At 48.3% G+C, this 19736-nt stretch overlaps 1 protein-coding gene across 3 annotated transcripts in view; it reads left to right on the top strand.

Annotated features, from left to right (window-relative positions):
- PDE10A (phosphodiesterase 10A) overlaps positions 1-19736 on the top strand; it is a 317180-nt gene that overhangs the window by 256750 nt on the left and 40694 nt on the right. For all 3 annotated transcript variants that reach the window (XM_036223535.1, XM_016128089.2, XM_036223531.1), the window contains exons 4-8: positions 3889-4009; positions 5010-5059; positions 15289-15429; positions 17378-17533; positions 18749-18799. In XM_036223535.1, coding sequence (XP_036079428.1) covers positions 3889-4009; positions 5010-5059; positions 15289-15429; positions 17378-17533; positions 18749-18799 — 519 coding nt within the window. The remainder of the gene's footprint in view (positions 1-3888; positions 4010-5009; positions 5060-15288; positions 15430-17377; positions 17534-18748; positions 18800-19736) is intronic.

Below are 19736 nucleotides of genomic sequence, written 5' to 3'. Positions count from 1 at the left end.
GTGACCAGGGTCTTCGCTGGAGACAGGAGATTTCCCTCTGCCCCTGCCAACCTGGCGGACGCTTTGGGCGTCCGTGAGTGTCAGGGTCGCACGGGGCGCCTTCGCTGCCGACGTCATGCCGACAGGTCTCAGTTATCTGGTCTGGCTGCCTCGGGTGTGTCCGGGGTGGGGGGCTCAGCTGGGGCTTTTAAAGCTGCCGGGCGCAGCGGGAAAGGCTGCAGGCTCGTGGGTGAGAGGACTCTCACCGTGAACTCGGGCAGGGCCTCGAGACGCTGAGGCGCCCGCAGTGGCGGAGCCGCCGTCCCCATCTGCAGGGGCGCCACGTGTTTATCACTCGGGGTGGGAGGCAGAAACCTGCGGCTGACTCGTCCGCGTTCCTCGAAAAACAGACCGGCTCTGAGTTACCGGGGGCGCCTGTCCTCAGTTGCACCTGTGCAGCCCCAAGAAGATGTTTGACTTTGTCGTTTCGAAGGGCGGGAAATGCTTTCAAGTGACCAGCCCCGCATGGCCTCCACCTCGGGCCTTCACACCGCCGTCTCCCCCTGCCGGCCGGGTCCCTTCGGGGCCCCACCCGATGTCGGTCCATCCCGTGAAGCCGCAGACAGCTGCGTCCGGCCAGCGAGCGGTTCATCCGCTCCGCGGCCCGCGCCCCTGTCATCCCCTTGTTCCTCTGCGTCCGTCCGCGTGTTGACCATCGTGCTTGCCGCTGTCTCACGCGCACGTGCACACACGCACACACGCGACTAAATGTTTCCAGCTGTGCTGATGCACGACAGTTGCGCTGCAGACGGGCGTGCGCGGTGGCTCCGCGGTGCGCGGCAGGGCGGCCGGAGCTGTGAGGGAGGAGGCGGGCGCCCGGCCCGAGGTCGGGGCGGCGGTGGCTGGGGGACGCGGGGTCCCGCCAGGCCTCGCGGTCCTTTCTCCTCATCGGCTTGGCAGCGCGACCCTTTCTGTCATTACTGCTGTGACCGTGGTGGCTCAAGCGGGTGCGCCCTCTGAGGCGCCAGATTCCCGACAGGAACAGGGCAGGACGCCGTGGCGTCGGGGAGTCAGGGGTGCCGCTGCGTCCGCAGGGCCCGCGGGCCGGTGTCGCCCGCGGAGGTGTGCGTGCGGGCCGTGCGGGCCGTCCCCCTGGGAGTTGCCTTTCTAACGTTGCTTTTAGGACGTTTGAGCGCTCAGGAGGCTCTGGCGTTTGCCGTCGGGGCGCGTGTTCTCGCTCGGTTCTGCGTGAGCGTTTTAACCGCCGTGACTCCGCCGGGCGCGTGCCGCGCCGCCTCGGCCGTTCGGACGTCTCCCTTGGAATCGCGGTGCTCGGCGTCTGTCCCTCTCCCCGGCCGCCCGCCCCGCGCGTGTCTCGGCTCATCCTCTGCCGCGCGCTGGAGGAGCCGCCCGACCCTCGGCCGCCTGGCCGCCCCGCGCTGTCGCAGCCCGCTCTGCGCCGCGCTTCTGCTGAAATTTGCCGCGGCTCTTTGAGGAGAAGGTCCTTTCGGGTAGGTTTTCCTTCTTTCCACAGTGTCGCCATGTACGCGGAGGGGCCATTTATTGATTGCTTTTTCCGCGCTCGCGCATCTGAGCACGCGTCGGGTCTGCGCGTGTAGGCGGAGTCTCCTGGTCGCGCTCGTCGCTCTGGGGCGTCCGTCGGGCTTCTCTCGGGTGCAGTCACCGGCGGGGCCGCCTGGGGGCTGCCGCAGTGCCATTCGGCGTGACCGGGCTGCGGGCACGCCGAGTTAGCAAGTAGCTGGTCGGGTTATGGGTCTGGAGTTTAGGGGAATGATGTGGGTGAGAGAGAGAAGCTTCAGTGACATGGATGATTTAAGAGTCATCGGCACGGACGGCACGTCATGTCCTGAGGCCGGGAGGGAGCCCCGGGAAGCGAGAGTGGTTTGAAGGACCAGCGCAAAGGCCAGCCTGGGCCTCGGCACCGGGACGTCCGAGATGGGAGGGTGACAGAGAAGAGCGCGGGGGAGCCAGGCGCGGCGGTGGGGAAGCTGCTGCGCACGGGGGGCGCCGCGTCCAGCGCCGCCCCTGCCGCAGGGGAGCCGAGCCTGCGGGGCCACCGTGGGGTTTGGCAGTGTTGAGGTCGTTGGCAGCGAAATATAGACAACCGCTCCGTGCAGTTTTGCATTTAAGGGCATAACGGAGAGAGTGAGAGAGAGAAAGGAGAGACGGGAGGGACCGGGGAGGGGGTGGGGAGGGGGCACTTCCCGAGAGAACCCTCAGACACGCAGGCCCGAATGCGAAGGGTTGACCCCGGAGAGGAGTCTCCGTACTGTTCTTGAAGTTCTCTGTAAAGTTTGAAATGATGACAAAATAAAAAGTTGCAAAAAAAAAAAGATAAAAAGAAGCAGGAAAAATTTAAACAGCGATGAGAAGATATTTTGTAAATATTGGTGTTTGTGCTGAAAGCCAAGGGCTGTTTTTACAGCTGGTTAAGTATTTATCCAGCTTGCCATCTCGTCGAGTTTTCTAGTGTGTCGTTACAGCCTTCAGGTACGTCGCCGACCCCCATGGAGTCACAGGCCCTGGGACTGGCGGGGAGCACAGTCTCCATCTCACTCAGGCTCCCTACTCTCTCCGGGCGGAGTGCGCCCACTGTCCACGTGCACACAGCTCCTGCCCTTCAGCTCGTCTGGGGACTTTAGTCCCCCCGTTCAGACCCGGTCTCAGCTTTCTAAACCAAGGGTTACCGTCGTATCTCAGGTGACAGAGTGGCTGTCCCCCTGTTCCTCAGCTGCGTTCCAGATGTCCTGAGGCAGCACAGCAGACTCGCAGGGCGCGTTAACATTTCCGGGGACACCCAGCGACATCTGTCAGACAGAGCTCGACAGCGTCGTTCCCACACCAGCATGACAGCATTGTCAGTTTTAATGTTAGATCGGGTCAGTCCTTCCAGTGAAGTCATCGCAGCCCGCCCGACTGAGCGCAGCGATGTTTGCGGTTCGGACGTGCAATTTAGAGTGGAGGCCCAGTCGTCCCCGAAGCCGGGAAGTGTCCCTGTCACCCAGCGCAGGTGCTGCGGGCAAGGTCGGAAGGCCCGCTCCACAGTCGTGCAGCCGTGGCCTCCCCCAGGGGACTCGGGCTCCCAGGCCTTTATTCGAGGTTCCAGCCTGTGAGTGGAATTTTTTGAGGTGCCCTGACTTTCTGCTGCAGTGATCAAGTCAGATTTGTGTCACCAGGCCAGAGCTTCCTGCTTAGACAAGTGAGAAAGTGGCTGCCCAGGGCTCGGCACTCAGCCAGCCAGCGCGTGAGGCTCCAGCCGGCCAAGCATCCGATGGCAGCGCCCGCCTCGTCTCTGCGTGTTACATGTTGCCACTTGTCCCCCGCCATGCCGAGGTCCGCCTGCTGTTGTCCCCGGTACCTTGATACGGCCCCCTGCTGTGGACCTTCTGTGGGATGGTCGATACCGTGGCGGCGGCCGCAGTGCCAGCCGCTGGACCCCGCTCTAGTGGCAGAGTTGAGGTGGGACCAGGGTGAAAGCCATGCCCATGCAAAGGAGGGGACAGTAATAAACTTGGATTCACTCAGCGCAATGAGGAAGGTTGACGTTTCTAGGAAATTACAATGTTTCATTCAGTTAGAAAACTTGTATTGTGTTCACTGATCAAGTTGCCTGATACATATAAAACTTCAGCAACAAAGTTGTAATTTGTAACATTTGATATTTTAGCATAAATAAACATGCATGCAATCTTTAGATAATCCTAAGTAAGTCGTAACAATTTTAACTTGCAATCCACTTTTAGAGTAGAATGTAATATTAAATCATGCTCTGTAAAAGCATAATGAACAGCTGGTATCTAAAATCATACATGTTATCTTTACAAACTAAGGAATTTCTGTTATATTTAATTATAGCCTTTTTCTTGTTTTTCTTTTTCTCATTCCAAGTACCAAGATACGAACATGCAGGGAGTCGTGTATGAACTGAACAGCTACATAGAACAGCGGCTGGACACGGGCGGGGACAACCAGCTGCTCCTGTACGAACTCAGCAGCATCATCAAGATCGGTGAGAGACGCTCGCGCCCCTCTCGCAGCATCCGGGAGCCCCAGGCTCTTCCGTTTCCTTGCAGGAAGTGGCAAGAGCAGTGTCACTAGAGGCAAGGGCAGATTTCTTCTGTTCTTGGGCTGAATTTGAAGTGAAAATATTTTGTTAATCTCAAGTGGGAGACTCTTAGGGGTCTCAAACTATAAGGACGATGTGTAAGCCTAAGATTTTTTAAATGATCTAATCTGAAAAAAGTATCAGCCCGATGTTTAAATGGAATATAGTATGACTTCTAATTAAAACATAGCTTTTTTTGGAAAGTATACTTTTATTGAACTTAATCACATCTTTATATAAGAAATCATTAACGTTTAAAGAGGAAGCAGCATTTTAAATTTACTTGGGGAGATGACAACTTTATGTACTGTTATCGCCATTTTACTGACGAGGAAGCTGGGGCCAAGAGAAGCCAGCTATGGTCCCTACGGCCACACAGGTGGAAAGGACTTAGCCGGGGCGCAGGCGCAGGCCGTGCCTCTGAGAGCTCACCGCGGAGCCGCGGCGGTCCTGGCCGTCAGAGGACCCAGCAGCAGGCTTAGGAAAGTTAGATTGTGTTCCCTTAGCGATGGCGTGCAGATGTATTCACATTGCTCTTGGTCGATGCTTCTAGTGACTGTGCAATAGTGTAAACACCACTTCTGGCATTTTGACTACTTTAAAAATGAAGTACAGTTCTCAGATTTTAGAGAGATTTTCCAGTTATTTCTGATTTTAAAGTTTGGCAAATGTTATGTGATACGTTGACTGCTATATGCATTTGAGGATGTCACACGTTGAGACTTGCAATAGCCGATGAAAGTAAACACGGGCCCTGTAACCGTGTGGCCGGGCGAGCCGCGGCGTGCCGTGCCCGCTCGCCCGGCCCCCAGCCCTCCCGCGTCGCGTCCCTGTGCCCCCCAGAGCCCCGCCTGCTGTGCCCGCCTATTGAGATTAGTTTCTTCCTCTTTCATTGCTTTGGCAGCCACAAAAGCTGACGGATTTGCACTGTATTTCCTTGGAGAGTGCAATAATGTGAGTATCTAAATTTAGATTTTGGTGCTCTAATTAAGAAAATGTTATAAGCTTTTCTTTTTTTTAAAGATGAACTGTTATGTTACAGACCGCTTAATAGACATATTGTAATTAAGTGCTTTAAACTCATTTTGTAATTTGTGTCTGTGGATATTATCAGCCGACTTTGACCAACAAGGCAACATTTGGGTAGAAAATCTTAGAGTTTATTGATTGTTTGGGTTTTGGTTTGTGGCATTTGTCGACTTCGTTTTGTGCAGAAGTCATTTGATTGTTGCGGCCTGGGTGTTGTGGACAGTCTGTGCCCTTTGTATGTACAGTCTGCAGTAGAAAAAAATGACAACAGAAGTTTAGCATTTTATGCGATTTTTAAGATTTTTAAAGATAACTCTCAAAGTGCTGGGGCGGAGTCACTGAGAAGCCCCAGTCACCGGGGGTCAGGCTGTCGCATGCTGGGGCGTCTCAGCCATGCCTGCCCAGTCTCTGGGGAACAGGCCGGACCCCACATTTGTGTTTTAACTTATTTAAACACAGCCCACTGACAAATGTGGGGCGTGTAGACGCTTTCAGAAGTGATTCAGGACATTCAGTCACTGGCATTGGATTTTTTGCTGTGGTATTGAAAACACATATGTACATATTTAAAATAATATTCTGAGCCAATGATACTTATATTCATAGCTTTAAATATATACAACTTCGTTACAAATGTATGTGGCAGACTTTATATCGTGTATTATGCGCTAGTTATTGTTATTTGAGATTTAGGATGCATGTTTTTCAACGTGATGGTTGTGTTCGTGAGTGATCACAGTGTGTGCTGTTCACATCGAGTAAGATGTTAACGGGAGGAGAGACGAGTACCCCGAGATTTTTAACGCCACCCTTGCGTAGTGATGCAGTAGTGCACAGCGTGACAGTAAGTGGCACAAACAGGATCCCCGGGCCGAACCCCGTGGCGCGCAGCGGCCCCCGCGCCTCGCCGGGCGTGAGCTCAAAGCGCTTCAGGGCAGGGGTCGGCCCTTCTCATTTTCGCGTCCACCCAGCATCTCTTCTGGTGCCTGTCATGTGAACTGTCAGACACGCGTGTCGAATCGAATTACTCAGATATTACTATTCCTTCTAAATATATTTTATACGCTGGTAGTATCCTGCAGTGACTGAACTAGCGAAGTAATGAATATATCTCAGTATTTTCTGTTCATTCTAAAAATTTATTTCTAAAACTTTGGGATTTTTATTAAAAACAAGAATTGCTTTGAGAAAATTCTTCTAGAATTTGCATTTATTTTCGTGATTCACTGCCGTGCATGTTAGCTCCGCGGAGTGGGGACAGCCACCTCCCCTCACTCCTTCCGCGAGATCCGCGGACTGCGCACAGGGTCGGCCACTGCCGCCTGCCTGCATCGTGTCACGCCTTCCCTCAGGGGCAGCTACTTGCGACCCAGACCGGGGCCAGCCAGATTCTCTGCTGAGACCTGGATCCTGGACTCAGCGTCTCTGGCTGTTTACGTGACCCCTGAGCCCGGACGGAGACTCGGGCCACCGAGTTTGACCTTCACGCGTTGACCACGGTGAAGTGGCTCACCCCAGCGTGGGCTTTAGAAAAGGTCTGTGCGTTCCCTAGCGAAATGGCGATGACGTGGGTGCCAGTCCTGATTCTCTCGCTCTCACTCGGCGCCCACGTTTGCACCTTCATGGAGGGGGCGGCGCCACGTCCTCTCAGGCTGTCCTCTGGCTCCGTAGTCTAAACTCCTGGGGTCACTCGCTTCACTCCTCGTGGTCCTCTCTTGGGTCACTGTCCTCGCTCCCCGTTCCTTTCCCATCTCGGGGCCCGAGTCGGTCGCCTGCAGCAGCGAATCCCTGAGGACGGCAGGCACGCAGCAGTGGTGCAGCTTTTCCCGGCCTTCCCCGGTCAGGTCCCACTGCGTTCCGCCGCCTTCGCAGAGCTCACCCAGCCTGGGGTGACAGATCACCTGTGGCCTGCGTGCTCACCTGCAGGTCTGGCTCTTTCACTAGCACAGAAGCTTCGCGAGGGCAGAGACCTGGTCTTCTGGGGATGACGGACAGTGTCAGGGGACGATCCCCGGTTTGCTGACCGCGGTTTCCACCCGCGTGTTCCACTCCATTTCCCCCTCCTGGGACTCCGCGGGCATGAAGGGGGCGCGCGGCCCAGTCTGAAGCTCGCCAAAGCACTCCTTCGGACGTCTGTCCGTCTGTCCGTGGCCACCTCTTCCTTGCATGTCAGGCCTCTCGGTGGGGACCTGTGGTCCTCAGTCCCACAGGACCGTCCCTTGACAGGACCCCGCTGCGGGAAATCCGTGTGTCTGTCTGTCTGTGCGTCTTCACCACGTTCCTTAATGATGCGCCTGCTGCGCAGAGGGTTCAGGCTGATGGATGTCACTGACTATAAGACTAGATCACACGTGATCGTTTCTAGTTTGCCTCAGTCCTTCACGATAGTCCCCGTTTTTATTCCCAGGACATATCGTCAAGCTTATCTTTTATTTCTTTAACTATACCTCTCTTATATTGTTTTATATTTCTGAATTATCATTTCTTGGCTTTTATTTCATCCCATCTTTCATAGGTGGTGACTGATTTGCTCATGTGTTTTACGTTTTCCTTTTTTTAAAAAATGTGAATCATGTTATTCCTTGGGCCCTTTTAAATATATCCATGAGACTTGTATTGAAGTTTCTTCCTTGGAATAGGAAATGTGTCTGTTTTTGCCTATCACCTAAGGTACTGCCAACCCAAGACTGTTTTATTAAATTATCTAGTAGCATTTTTTGGACCAGTAGTTTAGAGTCAAGCTTCAAATTCACGTGACGCACAGATATAGTTTCTCAGAGGACATTTTTATTCTCTCTGCAGCAGTAAGTTCAGGATAATTTGTTTCCCCTGTGTAATGCCTTTGCAGCTGTAAGTGTATTTACCCTTTACCCCGAATGAGACGCAGCCCTTGAGGCTGGGGCCTCCGACGACATTTCCCGTGTGGAGAGGCCCCGGGGGTCAGATCTGGTCTCCTGCTCTCTGAGCAGCTTTCATCTGGACTTTGGTTGATACTCTTGGGAAGAAAAGAAAAGTTTGGGATTTTTTTAACTTGCAGGTTTCCTTACTTTACTTCCTTTTAGATTTTTGTGGATTCCTTTTATTCTTCTCATCCCAGTTATGTTTTATAAAAGATTTATGAAGTAATTTACTTTATTCAGCCTTCAAATAAAGCAAAATGTATATGCTTTAGTGCTAGAATTGCAATAATGTAACCTAAATAGTCTAAAATAAAATTTTTAGTCTAGATCAGTAAATATAAAGGATTAAGACAGAGATGGGAAAAAATTTTGAAATTCTCATAAACATTAATTTCTTTTTTATGGATGAGAATGAACATAAATAACTAATTTTCTGAAATTGATGTATTGAAATCTAAATATATAAAAAGTTCCACGAGAATCAAAAATTTCCATTGATATTACCAGATTGAAAAGTTTTAAAGAAAAAACACACTAAGAAGATAAACTATATAGTTTTAAAGTGCTAAAAATAAAAATCAAATATGATTGTGAAACTAATTATGAAAATATCATAAAATATAAATTACATCTCAAATATATGATATGAAAATATAAAATTACAAGTAGAATAGGTTCAGCTATTAAAAGAAAAAATCTTAAATCAGGTTAAAAAACGCACAACTGTCGTCTATTTACAGAGACACATATAAACAGAATGAGTGGGAATGATTGAAAGAAAAAGGGAATTCAGAGCAAACCTAGTTCAGAAAAATGCAGACTGAAGGCGAGCAGGTGCCACAAGATCAATGACGAAATGGAATTTAAGGAATAAAAGCATCGAATTGGGAAAGGAAGTCGCTTGATTTGTGAAGGGTTTAATCTACAGCAAAGGGTAGCGCCGTTGTGAAATTTATACAATAAAGATTAGGTATGGTTAAATTTATAAAGCAAAACAATCATACCAAGGAAAATGACTAGAAAAATGCAGTAATATTTTTAGGTACTGACAGATCAAAAATATAATTTAGCAGATATTAATAATATCACTAATTAGGTTTTTAAGAAAATTTATATATTTAACTCAGTATATTATTTTAGGATTTACCAACTTGGGGTTCCCTTTCTTCCGTAGGTTACGTCCTACTCCGATGTATTGAGCCCCCATTTAAGGATTCAGATCCTCAGAATGGCTAATAACAAGGAAATTAAATCTTGGACATTAAACATAATAAGTCAAGTAACTCTTCGAACAAAGAAAAAAAGTAAAATACAGTTAATGAAATATTCAGGGAACAGTGTTTATGAAAATGAATTACAGTATGGCTGAAGCTCTGGACAAAGTTGTTGACGGGGCAGGGGGAGGGATTCACACCTTTAAAACATTAAGCATTTTGTATACACTTCTGAAACCTTAATACACAAGAGAACAAAAATAAGTGAATTTGTTCCTTGGACACGTTTTTATCAGACCCTGTCACGTTATGTCTCCCGGGTACCAGAGATGCCACAGTAGGTTCGGTTCCCTGCCCTTTTGAGATTTACCAGTTTAACCTGTGGAGACAGAAAAAGAAGAAAAATCTACTTAAACGAAGAAATCTAAAGGTTTTACAGATAAGCCTTATACTAACATAATTTATAAAAACAATAAGATATGTTTAATAATTTAAAAGACAGTAAAACAATAGATATGGTAAAAATGACAAATTGTGAAAGGACACTTGTACTCATAAAAGTGAAAATCCAGATAAAATAGACAGTTTTAGAGGAAAATATAACTTGCCCTATTTAATGTAAACGATGATAGAAGACCTTAGACCGGGGTCCCCAACCCAGGGCTGTGGGCTGCGGCCTGGGACGGGACCCGGGCCGCACAGCGGGAGGCGAGCGGCAGAGCGGCATCTGTGTTCGCAGCCGCCCCCAGCGCCGGCATCCCCGCCCCAGCTGCCCTCAGATCGTCAGGATCAGATGCTCAGAGGAGCACCGGTCCCTGGTGCCGCAAAGGACGGGGACCGCTGCCTTCGACCATTAGACGGAAGAAATCGACAGCAGTGGGAAAGCGGTGCTTTTCTAAAAACCTCCAGGACGCTCAGTCAGCGGAGTTTGGTGCACCGACCATTCGCAGGGGGATGCCGAGCCTGGGGTAGCGTGATGGACCACAGTTGGTCCCTGGGCCTTCCCGTCCACGCTCCCGCAGGGACAGCGCCCCACGGGAGAGAACGCCTGTGCCCTCTCTGCTGTTTCAAAGCTTAGGAAAAGAAGGGGAGCGTCCTAGGAAACAGCAGGTTTCAGAGGAGTCAGATTCTGGAGTAGAGTTGTGTGACTTCCAGTTCACTCCTTCGTGACTTTGACAAAATTCTTAAACTTTCCGAAACTTAATTTAACCTCCGTTGCTTATGTATTATGTCACGAGTGTTGTTCATTCACAGACCATTTTAAACACCTGCTGTATAGCAAATCCCAAGTTACAGTGCTGAGCACGCAAAAATAAAGGAAAAGCCATTCGGCGTCAAAGGGTGTAGACCCACAGGGGAAGCCGAGAAGCCCACGGTTAGTGGAGGGGACCCGAGGGGACCCGAGGGGCCTGGGGTCTGCCCTGTGAGCATTGCTGGGGAGACCTCTCACCCAGGAGATGGGGAGGAAGGACTCTCAGGACGAAGAAGCCGTTTCTGAGAAACCCGGAGCTGGAGAGCGAGGCGGTGTTTTCGCGCCCTGGCCAGAGCAGTGTCTGCCACATGACATACGCGGGGTGCTCTCGAAGTGTCTGTTGGACAAAGTAACTTTTTGCTTAATTCGACTTTTCATCTTTTCACAGTTTTTTTCCTCTCATATCTAGCCACATAGTCCAACTGAGATGTAATGTACTTTATAATATTATAACAGTTTTCTTATGTTATCCATGGGTTGTTTTTAAAAGCTGAAAACTTATAAACACTAATGATAATTTAAATTTTTTAATTCATAAAGTAAGTTCATAGATTGCCTTTCATACATCAGTTTTAGAAGCCAACGGAGAAGCCGGTAGTTTACAATAATCGTGTGATTTTTTTCAGTTGCGCGATAGACTTTAGTAGTTTATTTTTTCAGAACTATGCAAACAAACTTATCTAATCCGAGTTCCAGGTTGATGGCCCTGTGCTTAGATCTAACTATTTACTCTCCACTGCCATCTAGTGTCTTGTAGGAAAAATAATGGTGAGCTTAAGTACTTTTTTTTCTTAAAAAGTATCTCTAAGAATTAATTGGTTGTGAATTGAAGTTTTAATATAAAAATGAAGTTTCATGAATAAAGCGACTTTTGAATTGTGTATAAAGATGAAAACCAGTTTTCCCAAGTGAGGTAGAATTATCTATTTAGTTGATGTCAATGAGTCAGATGTTCCCATTTCTTCAAAAAATCGGGTTTTTAAAAATAAATCGCGATGGTTCTGTTGTTCATTTTGCACCAAATCTTTTTTTTTCAACTTGCTTCTTTGTAATTTGAATGCATTTTTATTCTTTCATTGAGCCAACCAATCTTCTCTAGTTTAACTTTAGATGTAAGTATGAAATTTGCTGTTATTACAAAAATATTGGCTATTTCATATGGGTTTCTTTGAAAAATTGAAGAACTTACTTATCCCTTGACACCACGTGGCCTCTGATAGATTTTGGGCCCCTTGGCTGGTCTCCTGGCTGCTCTTGGAGGTCAGGGGCTGACAGGGCGCCTCTGAGGTCGCGGCCACGGGGCAGCCAGCGTTCACCGTCCAGCGCCCCCTGGGCGCGGTCGGTTCCTTCTCAGGAAAGAGCAGAGGTAATTGAGCTTTGGAATTTTGAAACTTTTCCTTGTTTTCTGCTGTAGTTTTTATCTCTAGCTCTGAAAAATGTTTGTGCTAATAAAAATTTTGATAGATTTATAAAGTAGTAGGGCATGAATCAATTTAACAGTCAATTCAACATGATTTTATAGGCAAATTAGATATTATAGATATATGCAGAATATTCTTAATATATTCTGAAATATTGTATAGCGATATTTGATAAAGACTAGTTTTCATTCATCTGAGTATATTACATTATATACCGAGTAGATTTTTTATCTTATTAATCTGAACATCCCGGTCACATCCTTATGCCAAAAATCATTTTGCTTGATTTTGAAAAATAAGTTTAAGAACAAATAAGTTTTGAAACTTATTTGCACCTATCATTTGTTAATGCATCAAGGCAGGCCCTTCAATGGAAAATGCAAGATGTATCTTATAAAATACATATGCTTATTCTGAAACAGCAAGACTCAGCTTCGCAGATCACAAAAGGAACTGTAGACTTACAGTCAGTAAAACAGTATGGTAGACAGATCAAGCAAAGGGTGCTGAACTGGGGTTTAGAGAGACTCAGGTGTTCCTGGGGGTGGAGGGGAGGCGGTTCAAGCAGTGGGAAAAAGAGAACTAGCCAAAGCGGAATTGTTCAGTTATTCCTGTGGAATGAGTGAAGGTAGATGTAACGAACCTTCCCCGTCCTTGAATACATGCGGAATCCAGCCTCTAACGGAGAGGTTTGTTACGACGTGTTCTGTGTGTGATCATGGCCGCCCGCCACTCTGTCCGGCCACAAAGAGTGTAAAGAGCATCCAGTGACAGACCGCACACTGGACCCGAGCGCGGTCTTCAGTCGGCAGTGGGTGTTATGCAGGGGCTTTTCCCCAGGTGCATTTTATGGAGTGAAAAAAACACCCAACTCCCAGAGACGTGTGAGAGGCCAGTGATACGGAGGAGCGGGCGGGAGGCCGTGAGGGTATCAGAGACGTGTCTGCCGTGTGGTGGCCCGCATTCTGCCTCCAGCCCCGGGCCTTCGGCCTTCATACGACAATGCGACTTTATTCAATATTTAGTTAGCTCTTGGCCTCGGCTCTCATCAGAGGGCATTCCTATTTGCTGAATAAGATTTAAAAAATCACCAGCTTGTTAGTAACAGAGGTATAATGGTCCCATGGTAAAGAAGTATTTAACTTGTTGACAATTACTTATCCACAAGGAGTTTTTCAGTTTCGGTTAAGTAATTAAATGATTCGTAAACCATTTATTTTCAGTAAGCGTAATTTAGAGAATAGCTTTTTATGTATTCTCGGCCCAGTATTTGCTTATCTGTTTCTCGAGATCATACAGAAACCCTGTATAGAGGCAGTGAATGTTTAATAATTTTCAGTAAATGATCTAATAGGAGTGCGTAAGCTATTCTGTCATTATTGAATTATGATGCTAAGGATAACTTGAAGATAATATTAAATCCACCCTTAATGCAAATACAGCAAAGTCACCCAAAAAAGATGTCTGTTGTGTATCTTCAAAAAACAAAGTCAACGGCCATTAAAAAATAAAAATAATAAAAATAAAAACGCCACTGTTGGGAGCTTGCTCGAGCTCACTCTCCACCGCTATCACGGGAGTTCTGTGGGACTTGCCTGCGCCACGCGGCCCAGCGTAAGCTCGGCCATGCAGCCCGCCGCTGGCCGGGTGAGGGACGCCAGGGGGCACGCCGCCTCGGGCCAGCGTCCTCGTCCTTGGAGAAGATCCCTGGCTCGGTACCGCGTGCTTCCGGCTTCCAGCCTTGCAGTCGTCTCTCTTCCTGTTCTCGAGTCATTTTTCTGCTCAGTCTTAGGACGCACTGAATTGCATTGTGACAATTAGAGACACACGCTGAGGAGCGTCTTACTTCACCTGTCACGTGTATTGGTGCGTAATAGAAGCACAGTAATTTTGAGACCAGCCACTCTGATTTCTGGCTTCTTTAAGAATAAATTAGGTGACACTGTCATCATCTTATATAGTTAAATTGTAAAAACCTTTTTGAAGCGTTTAGACGTTTTAAACTTAATTCTTTTAAAAGGCAAACTTAAAATGTATTTTCACAGGCCTTGTACTTAATAGTAAATACTACTTAAGCACTGTGCCAGCTGACATAGTTAGCTACGCTTGCAAATAAAAATATTTTGACTTTAGCTTCTAATCTTTAAATCGTGGTGATTCGCTTGACGCAGCCAGGACGCAGCAGTGCGGGGAGCCCCTCCTCCCTGCTCCTGGGTGACCGAAGGAGCTCGGGGCTGTAGGGTTCGCTCTGCTATTGCACATAGGATTTTATTTGAAAAAAGAGTTCTTTGTCATTACAAAGCTCGAAAAGAACTTACCTAACAAGTTAACACACACATTCAACTCACCGTCTTCACCTAGAAAGAGCTTAGTAGTGGCAAGTGTGTAAAACGGCCGTGTGTAGCTTAAGAGGACCGTCTCACGCTTACTGCTTCGAAAGGCCTCCAGCCTCTAAGTTGCAGCGCTCCGATCTAAGGAATGAGGGGTGCTGGCGAACGTGCCTGAGCCGTAGTCATCTTCAGGTCGCGGAGATAATCGTGCCATTATGTCGAAATGTTGCCCCCAAACCCTAGATGGTTTTTGATTAGCAATTCTTATTTAGTAGATATTTATTTAAAGATATGATTTGATTGAGTCAGAATAACTGATCTTTTTAAAATTAATTATAATTTTATTATTATCATTTATGCCTGCAGCACCTGGGCTTCCTACGTGGTCTCCCATCCAAGTACTAACCAGGCCTGGCCAGACATTGGGCTTGTTCAGGGTGGCATGGCCGTAGACCACGGACTATGGCTCCACTGGGACATGAACCCAGGACCTTCTGCGTGTAAAGCAGACGTGCTAACCGCTACACTATGGAACCACGTCTTGACCTTATTTTTAAAAACATTTATTTTAAGATAATGTCAGAACTTTACCTTCCCACCCAGTCCCTTGAACATTTTCACCGAAAATGAAAAACAGCCGAACACACTGACCTATAGCTACCAATGTTTCCTCCAGACCTGCAGGCCAGGCCTGCAGGGAGGCGGCCCACGTGCACCTGATTCTTCCCCTGAGAGCATCTTGAGCCTAAGGTCAGTTTACTTGTTTCATCTTATTTTCTCTGTATCAGAGTAGGAGGCTATATTAAGAGCTTTTCAGTGCACAGACATTCACCGAAGTCCTGGACCCAGCCTGTATTTTGTGTGCGTCGCAAACGTGCGAGGGAACCTACCCGGCTGCTCCCGTGTGATCACGGCCAAGCCACTGTCTCCTCCTCGGCTCCCAGGTTTCTCGTGGCTGTTGAGTGCTATCTAGGAGGCTCTCTGCACCGAGCCGCAGTCCAGGAAGGTGTGTAAAGCATGCCGCTTCTTCTTGCCAGAGCCTGTGCGTCTTCACCCCGCCCGGCGTCAAGGAAGGGAGACCCCGGCTCGTTCCTGCGGGCCCCATCGCCCAGGGCACCACCACCTCCGCCTACGTGGCCAAGTCCAGGAAGACGCTGCTCGTGGAAGACATCCTTGGGGTACATGGCTTTTTACCAGTTGTGCCATTTGTAATCTGAAGTATTAAGAAAGATGATGTGTCATTTTGATGTTGTAATGTAAGTCATTTTATTCAAGCATTAAGATACAGGTCAGCAAATTAATTGGTATGCAAACAAATTCTTTGCACTCAGAAAACCATATCTTATGTACCCACTAAGAGCTAGACTGGCATAGTCTTTAGTTCAATACATGCCAGTAAATGCATGTTTATGTTCATGCAAACCGAACAACGACTGTTTGGTTTCACGTCCGAGCAGGATGTACGTGAACGAGCCACCTATCGCTGTGACAAATTACTCCAGATTCTGCTTGTGTCATACAGCAGCCACTTGCTGTTTCTCATGAGTCTGCGGACTGGGCCTCGTGCCGATACTTGGCAGGGCTCAGATGGCCTCAGCTCTCCACGCGCATCTCAGCCCTGCACCCTCCTCAGTAAGCGAAGCCCGGCGTGTGCTCGTGGTGGACGCAGGGTGCTAGAGAAGTGGAAACGTGCAAGTGCGTTTCCACGCCTCCGCGTGCGTCGGCGCCTCCGCCCTCCCACTGGCCGGGCACGCCGCGGAGACAGGCCACGCTCAGTCTTGGGCGATGCCGATAAAGGGCATGGGGACAGGGACGGCGACAGAGTGGAGCCTCTAGTACAGTCTTGCACTGTGCATGTGAGCACTGTGGTGAAACGTCACCCTGTGAGCTTAGCTTTTAAAAGTGACAAGTATACAAACAAGTATCTAGGGGTAATGAACTTGCTCTGAAAATTGCTAGTCGTGGAATCCAGGTTTTAGTTTTGCTTTTGCCTCTAATTATGACCTTGAACAACTCAGGTAATTATTTTATCCAAAAAGAAAAAGAAAAAAAGAAAAAGTTAAGCGATTAAAAATAAATGTTGCACAATTTAGTGAATATAGACAATAGCATTCTATTCTAATTACCAAATTTGCTAAGATGCTAGATCTTAGTTCTTCCCAGCACAAAAGGGAAAAGATACTTCGCGATGTGGTGGAGGTGCTAACTACAGTGTGACAGTCACATCACAGTATCCGAATGTATCAGATCGACGCCTGCGCCTTCAGCCGGCACAATGTTGTGCACAATGTTACACATCCAGTACATTTCAGTTTTTAAAAGGAAGTGTTAAAAGTAGATGTTATGTAAGTTGTTACTTGAAAATGGTCTGTTGTATGTGCAAACTTTCAAAAGAAAAGTCAACGACAAGTATAGATTTGTGCTAATCTCGATTCATGAAAAACCTCCTTACAGACAGTACACATCGAATAAATAGCGTTGGTGTTTTGATATTAATTCATGAGCTCCCTATATCCCTTTGAGCGCTTTCGCTAATAGAAAATTATTAAAATCAAAGAACCAATTTCATTTCTCATGATAAGTAATTGAAAGTTATTGGCTGGTTTGAACATTTAATATAAGTCTCTGAGGTCCAGTTAGAATGACTGTCATTAGCATCCACTTTTGTGTTTTTCGAATTTTAAAATTAGAAAAAGCTTTACATATAATTTCCTTCACATGGTGTTCGCATCCGGAGTAGTTTTCACCTGTGACAGTGCCCCTGCAAAGCCCTCGCAAGGGTTCTGACACAGCAGAAGGTGATGCGTGAGTGACTGTTAGCGTCTGCTACCTCACGAAAGTGACATGTACTCATTCATTCAGTCACTCATTAGTTCGTTCGTTCATTCAATTCCACTGCACCAAGGTGAAGAGCCTCAGGGCGGGATTTGGGTGTAGGTTCTGAGCTGCTGAAGATAAGTGCTTCTTCAAGACGGTTTACACTGCCCGTCTCTCTTGGTTTTCACTTGAAAAGAACTGCGTAACATTGACGACAAGTATTAGGCGATTTCTGATAGGAGTAAGAATCACAATCTGATGATTCCATTTCTTTAACTGGATTCATAACTTCTTCCGTCTTATTCTCAGGATGAACGGTTTCCCAGAGGCACTGGCCTGGAGTCAGGGACGCGGATCCAGTCTGTCCTCTGCCTGCCGATTGTCACCGCGATCGGCGATCTGATCGGCATCCTGGAGCTGTACCGCCACTGGGGCAAGGAGGCCTTCTGCCTGAGCCAGCAGGAGGTGAGGCGGGGGCTGTGGCCCGGCCCCTGGGGGAGCGCGTCAGCACCCCCTACGGACGCATGAGTGCACCAGCGTTTAAAACCAGCTTGCTTGGCAGCGTTTGGATGCTAATACTAATGAATTAAAAAAAAATTTGTTTTGTAGTTTAGAGAGGAGACTGGGTAAACTGGAAATACAGGCTTTTTTTTTTTTTTTTTTTAAGTAAGAACCTATTTTAACAATAAAAATAGAAGTGTGCCGTATCGCGAGTCAGACGGCGTAGTAGATGACTGGGAGTTTTCACAGTCTGCTGGTCTTTATGTTTTCTTAACAATGGCACTTTCCTTGAGTATGTTCCAGAATCACATCCACTAAAACAGTGAGTTCCATTCGTCGTTCCCCGAATTGGCTCTTTCATACTGAAACCAAGTGTCACTGTGCACGGCCAGTATGCGGCCCAGCCCCGCAGTTCGCGCCCCGTCCGTTACCAGGACGGCGTGTCCGCTCCCTCCCGCCACACCAGACCCTTGAGCGAGGCGGACGGGCCCCCAGCCAGAGCCTCTGGCGTCCCAGCTCCAGCCGCCTCCAGCGATGTCCGTGACCGGCACGCTCCCAGCCAGGCCCTCCCTGAGCGCTGCACGCGGACTCGGGCAGCTCCTGTCCGGCGGCCTGTCTGAGGCACCCGGTCCTCTCGCCCTCGTCCCCGGCCAGGAGGCTGTGTTCTCGCTTGTTTTCGTCCCTGCCTCCCCCTCTCCCTGTGGCGAGCTGTCTGCTGTTGCTGATGCCGAGTCTCCAGCATCTAGAATGGCGCCTGGTCCCTAGTAGGGCCTAGCAAATGTTTGCTAAATGAATGAATGATGGAAGAAGTAGAAGGGCTAGTCATTTCGGGACTCGTCGGCAAAGTTTAAGCAATATTCATCATGGAGAGTGGTTGTTAGAGGCTTTTTAATGGAATTCTCGTTAAGCGGAAAATATTTTGTGTTAAAATCATGGGACTTTAGCTCTCTCAGTCAATTTGTCTTCTTATCCAAAATTAAGAGGAACAAGGGAGCATTAAACTCAGTTTTAAAGGGGAGATGTCAAAGAGAAATCGCGTGCATATTTGATGCTTTGTGTTTGGCGAAACAGTCAAAGTGTGATGACCGCAGACAATTCTTCAAATACGTTTGTGCTGAAGCCCTTTGTCGTGATGTCTGGTCGTGACTAATAAAAACGTGTCTCACACTTCCTCCTTAGGTCGCCACGGCAAATCTTGCCTGGGCTTCAGTAGCGATTCATCAGGTGCAGGTGAGTCTCGGGAAGGTCCCCAGGCTTCCCAAGGGGGCAGGTCATTGGGCGGGTCATCGGGGCGGGGCGACAGCCTGGCGCTTTGCATTCTGACAGCAGAGGCTTCAGGTTGTTTCTAGAGTCATTACCTACGAACGCTCTTACATTCACCTACTCTCCGCCTTAAGTATCTTGCACTTATTTTTACATATTTACACGATTGTAAATCATTCACACAGCAAAGGCATGTGTCCTATTTTTATTTTATTTTTCCACCAAAAGCCCAGGCACGAGCTCCTACTGGCCTTAATGTTGATGTGGTTATGACCCCATTTCCTAAGTTAAAGCGTCCTCTAAACCAAATGGTGTATGAGAAGGCTAGTCCTAAATGGAAGATACCTGGCTCTCGTGAAAGAACGACCTGTCCTGACAGACGGCGGGCTGCATGGCGCTTTCCCGCCAACGAGGCTGTTGCCGTTCAAGAACACGGCAGCCGCGCGGCTCTGCTCTGCGTCTTCCGCTTCCTTTTGTTGCTGTTCTGTTGAGTCCATTTCTGCAAACTCGGGCAAAGGGGGGACTGGATGAGAAAAGGTTTCTGTAGCCGTAGGACCCTGAGGGGCGAGGCCTTGGGATGCGACAGCGTGCGGCCTGGGCGCCCTGTGCGCCCACGCACAGTCTTTAAAAACAGAGTCGTTCTGAAGAGCGGCTCCGGGGGCAGACAGGCCGAGCCGAGGCCGGCCGCGGCGTGCGGGGCCTTGCAGGCCGGGCGAGGCCCTCCGTGCCCGGCCTCGCAAGCAGTGCAGCTACTGCTGCTGCGTTTGGGGTGCTCGGGCGACAGTAGCAAGTGCTCGGCGCATTCGAGCGATCGCTAAAAGTGCACTGTTACTGATATTATTGTTGCATTATAAACAAAGCGATCGTGTCTGCCTTTTAAAATACAATGGGGTAAGTAGTAGTC

The sequence above is a fragment of the Rousettus aegyptiacus genome, unplaced genomic scaffold, assembly GCF_014176215.1.
Source record: "Rousettus aegyptiacus isolate mRouAeg1 unplaced genomic scaffold, mRouAeg1.p scaffold_m13_p_1, whole genome shotgun sequence".
Classification (NCBI taxonomy): Eukaryota; Metazoa; Chordata; class Mammalia; order Chiroptera; family Pteropodidae; genus Rousettus; species Rousettus aegyptiacus.
This window is presented reverse-complemented; position numbering and strand designations above follow the sequence as displayed.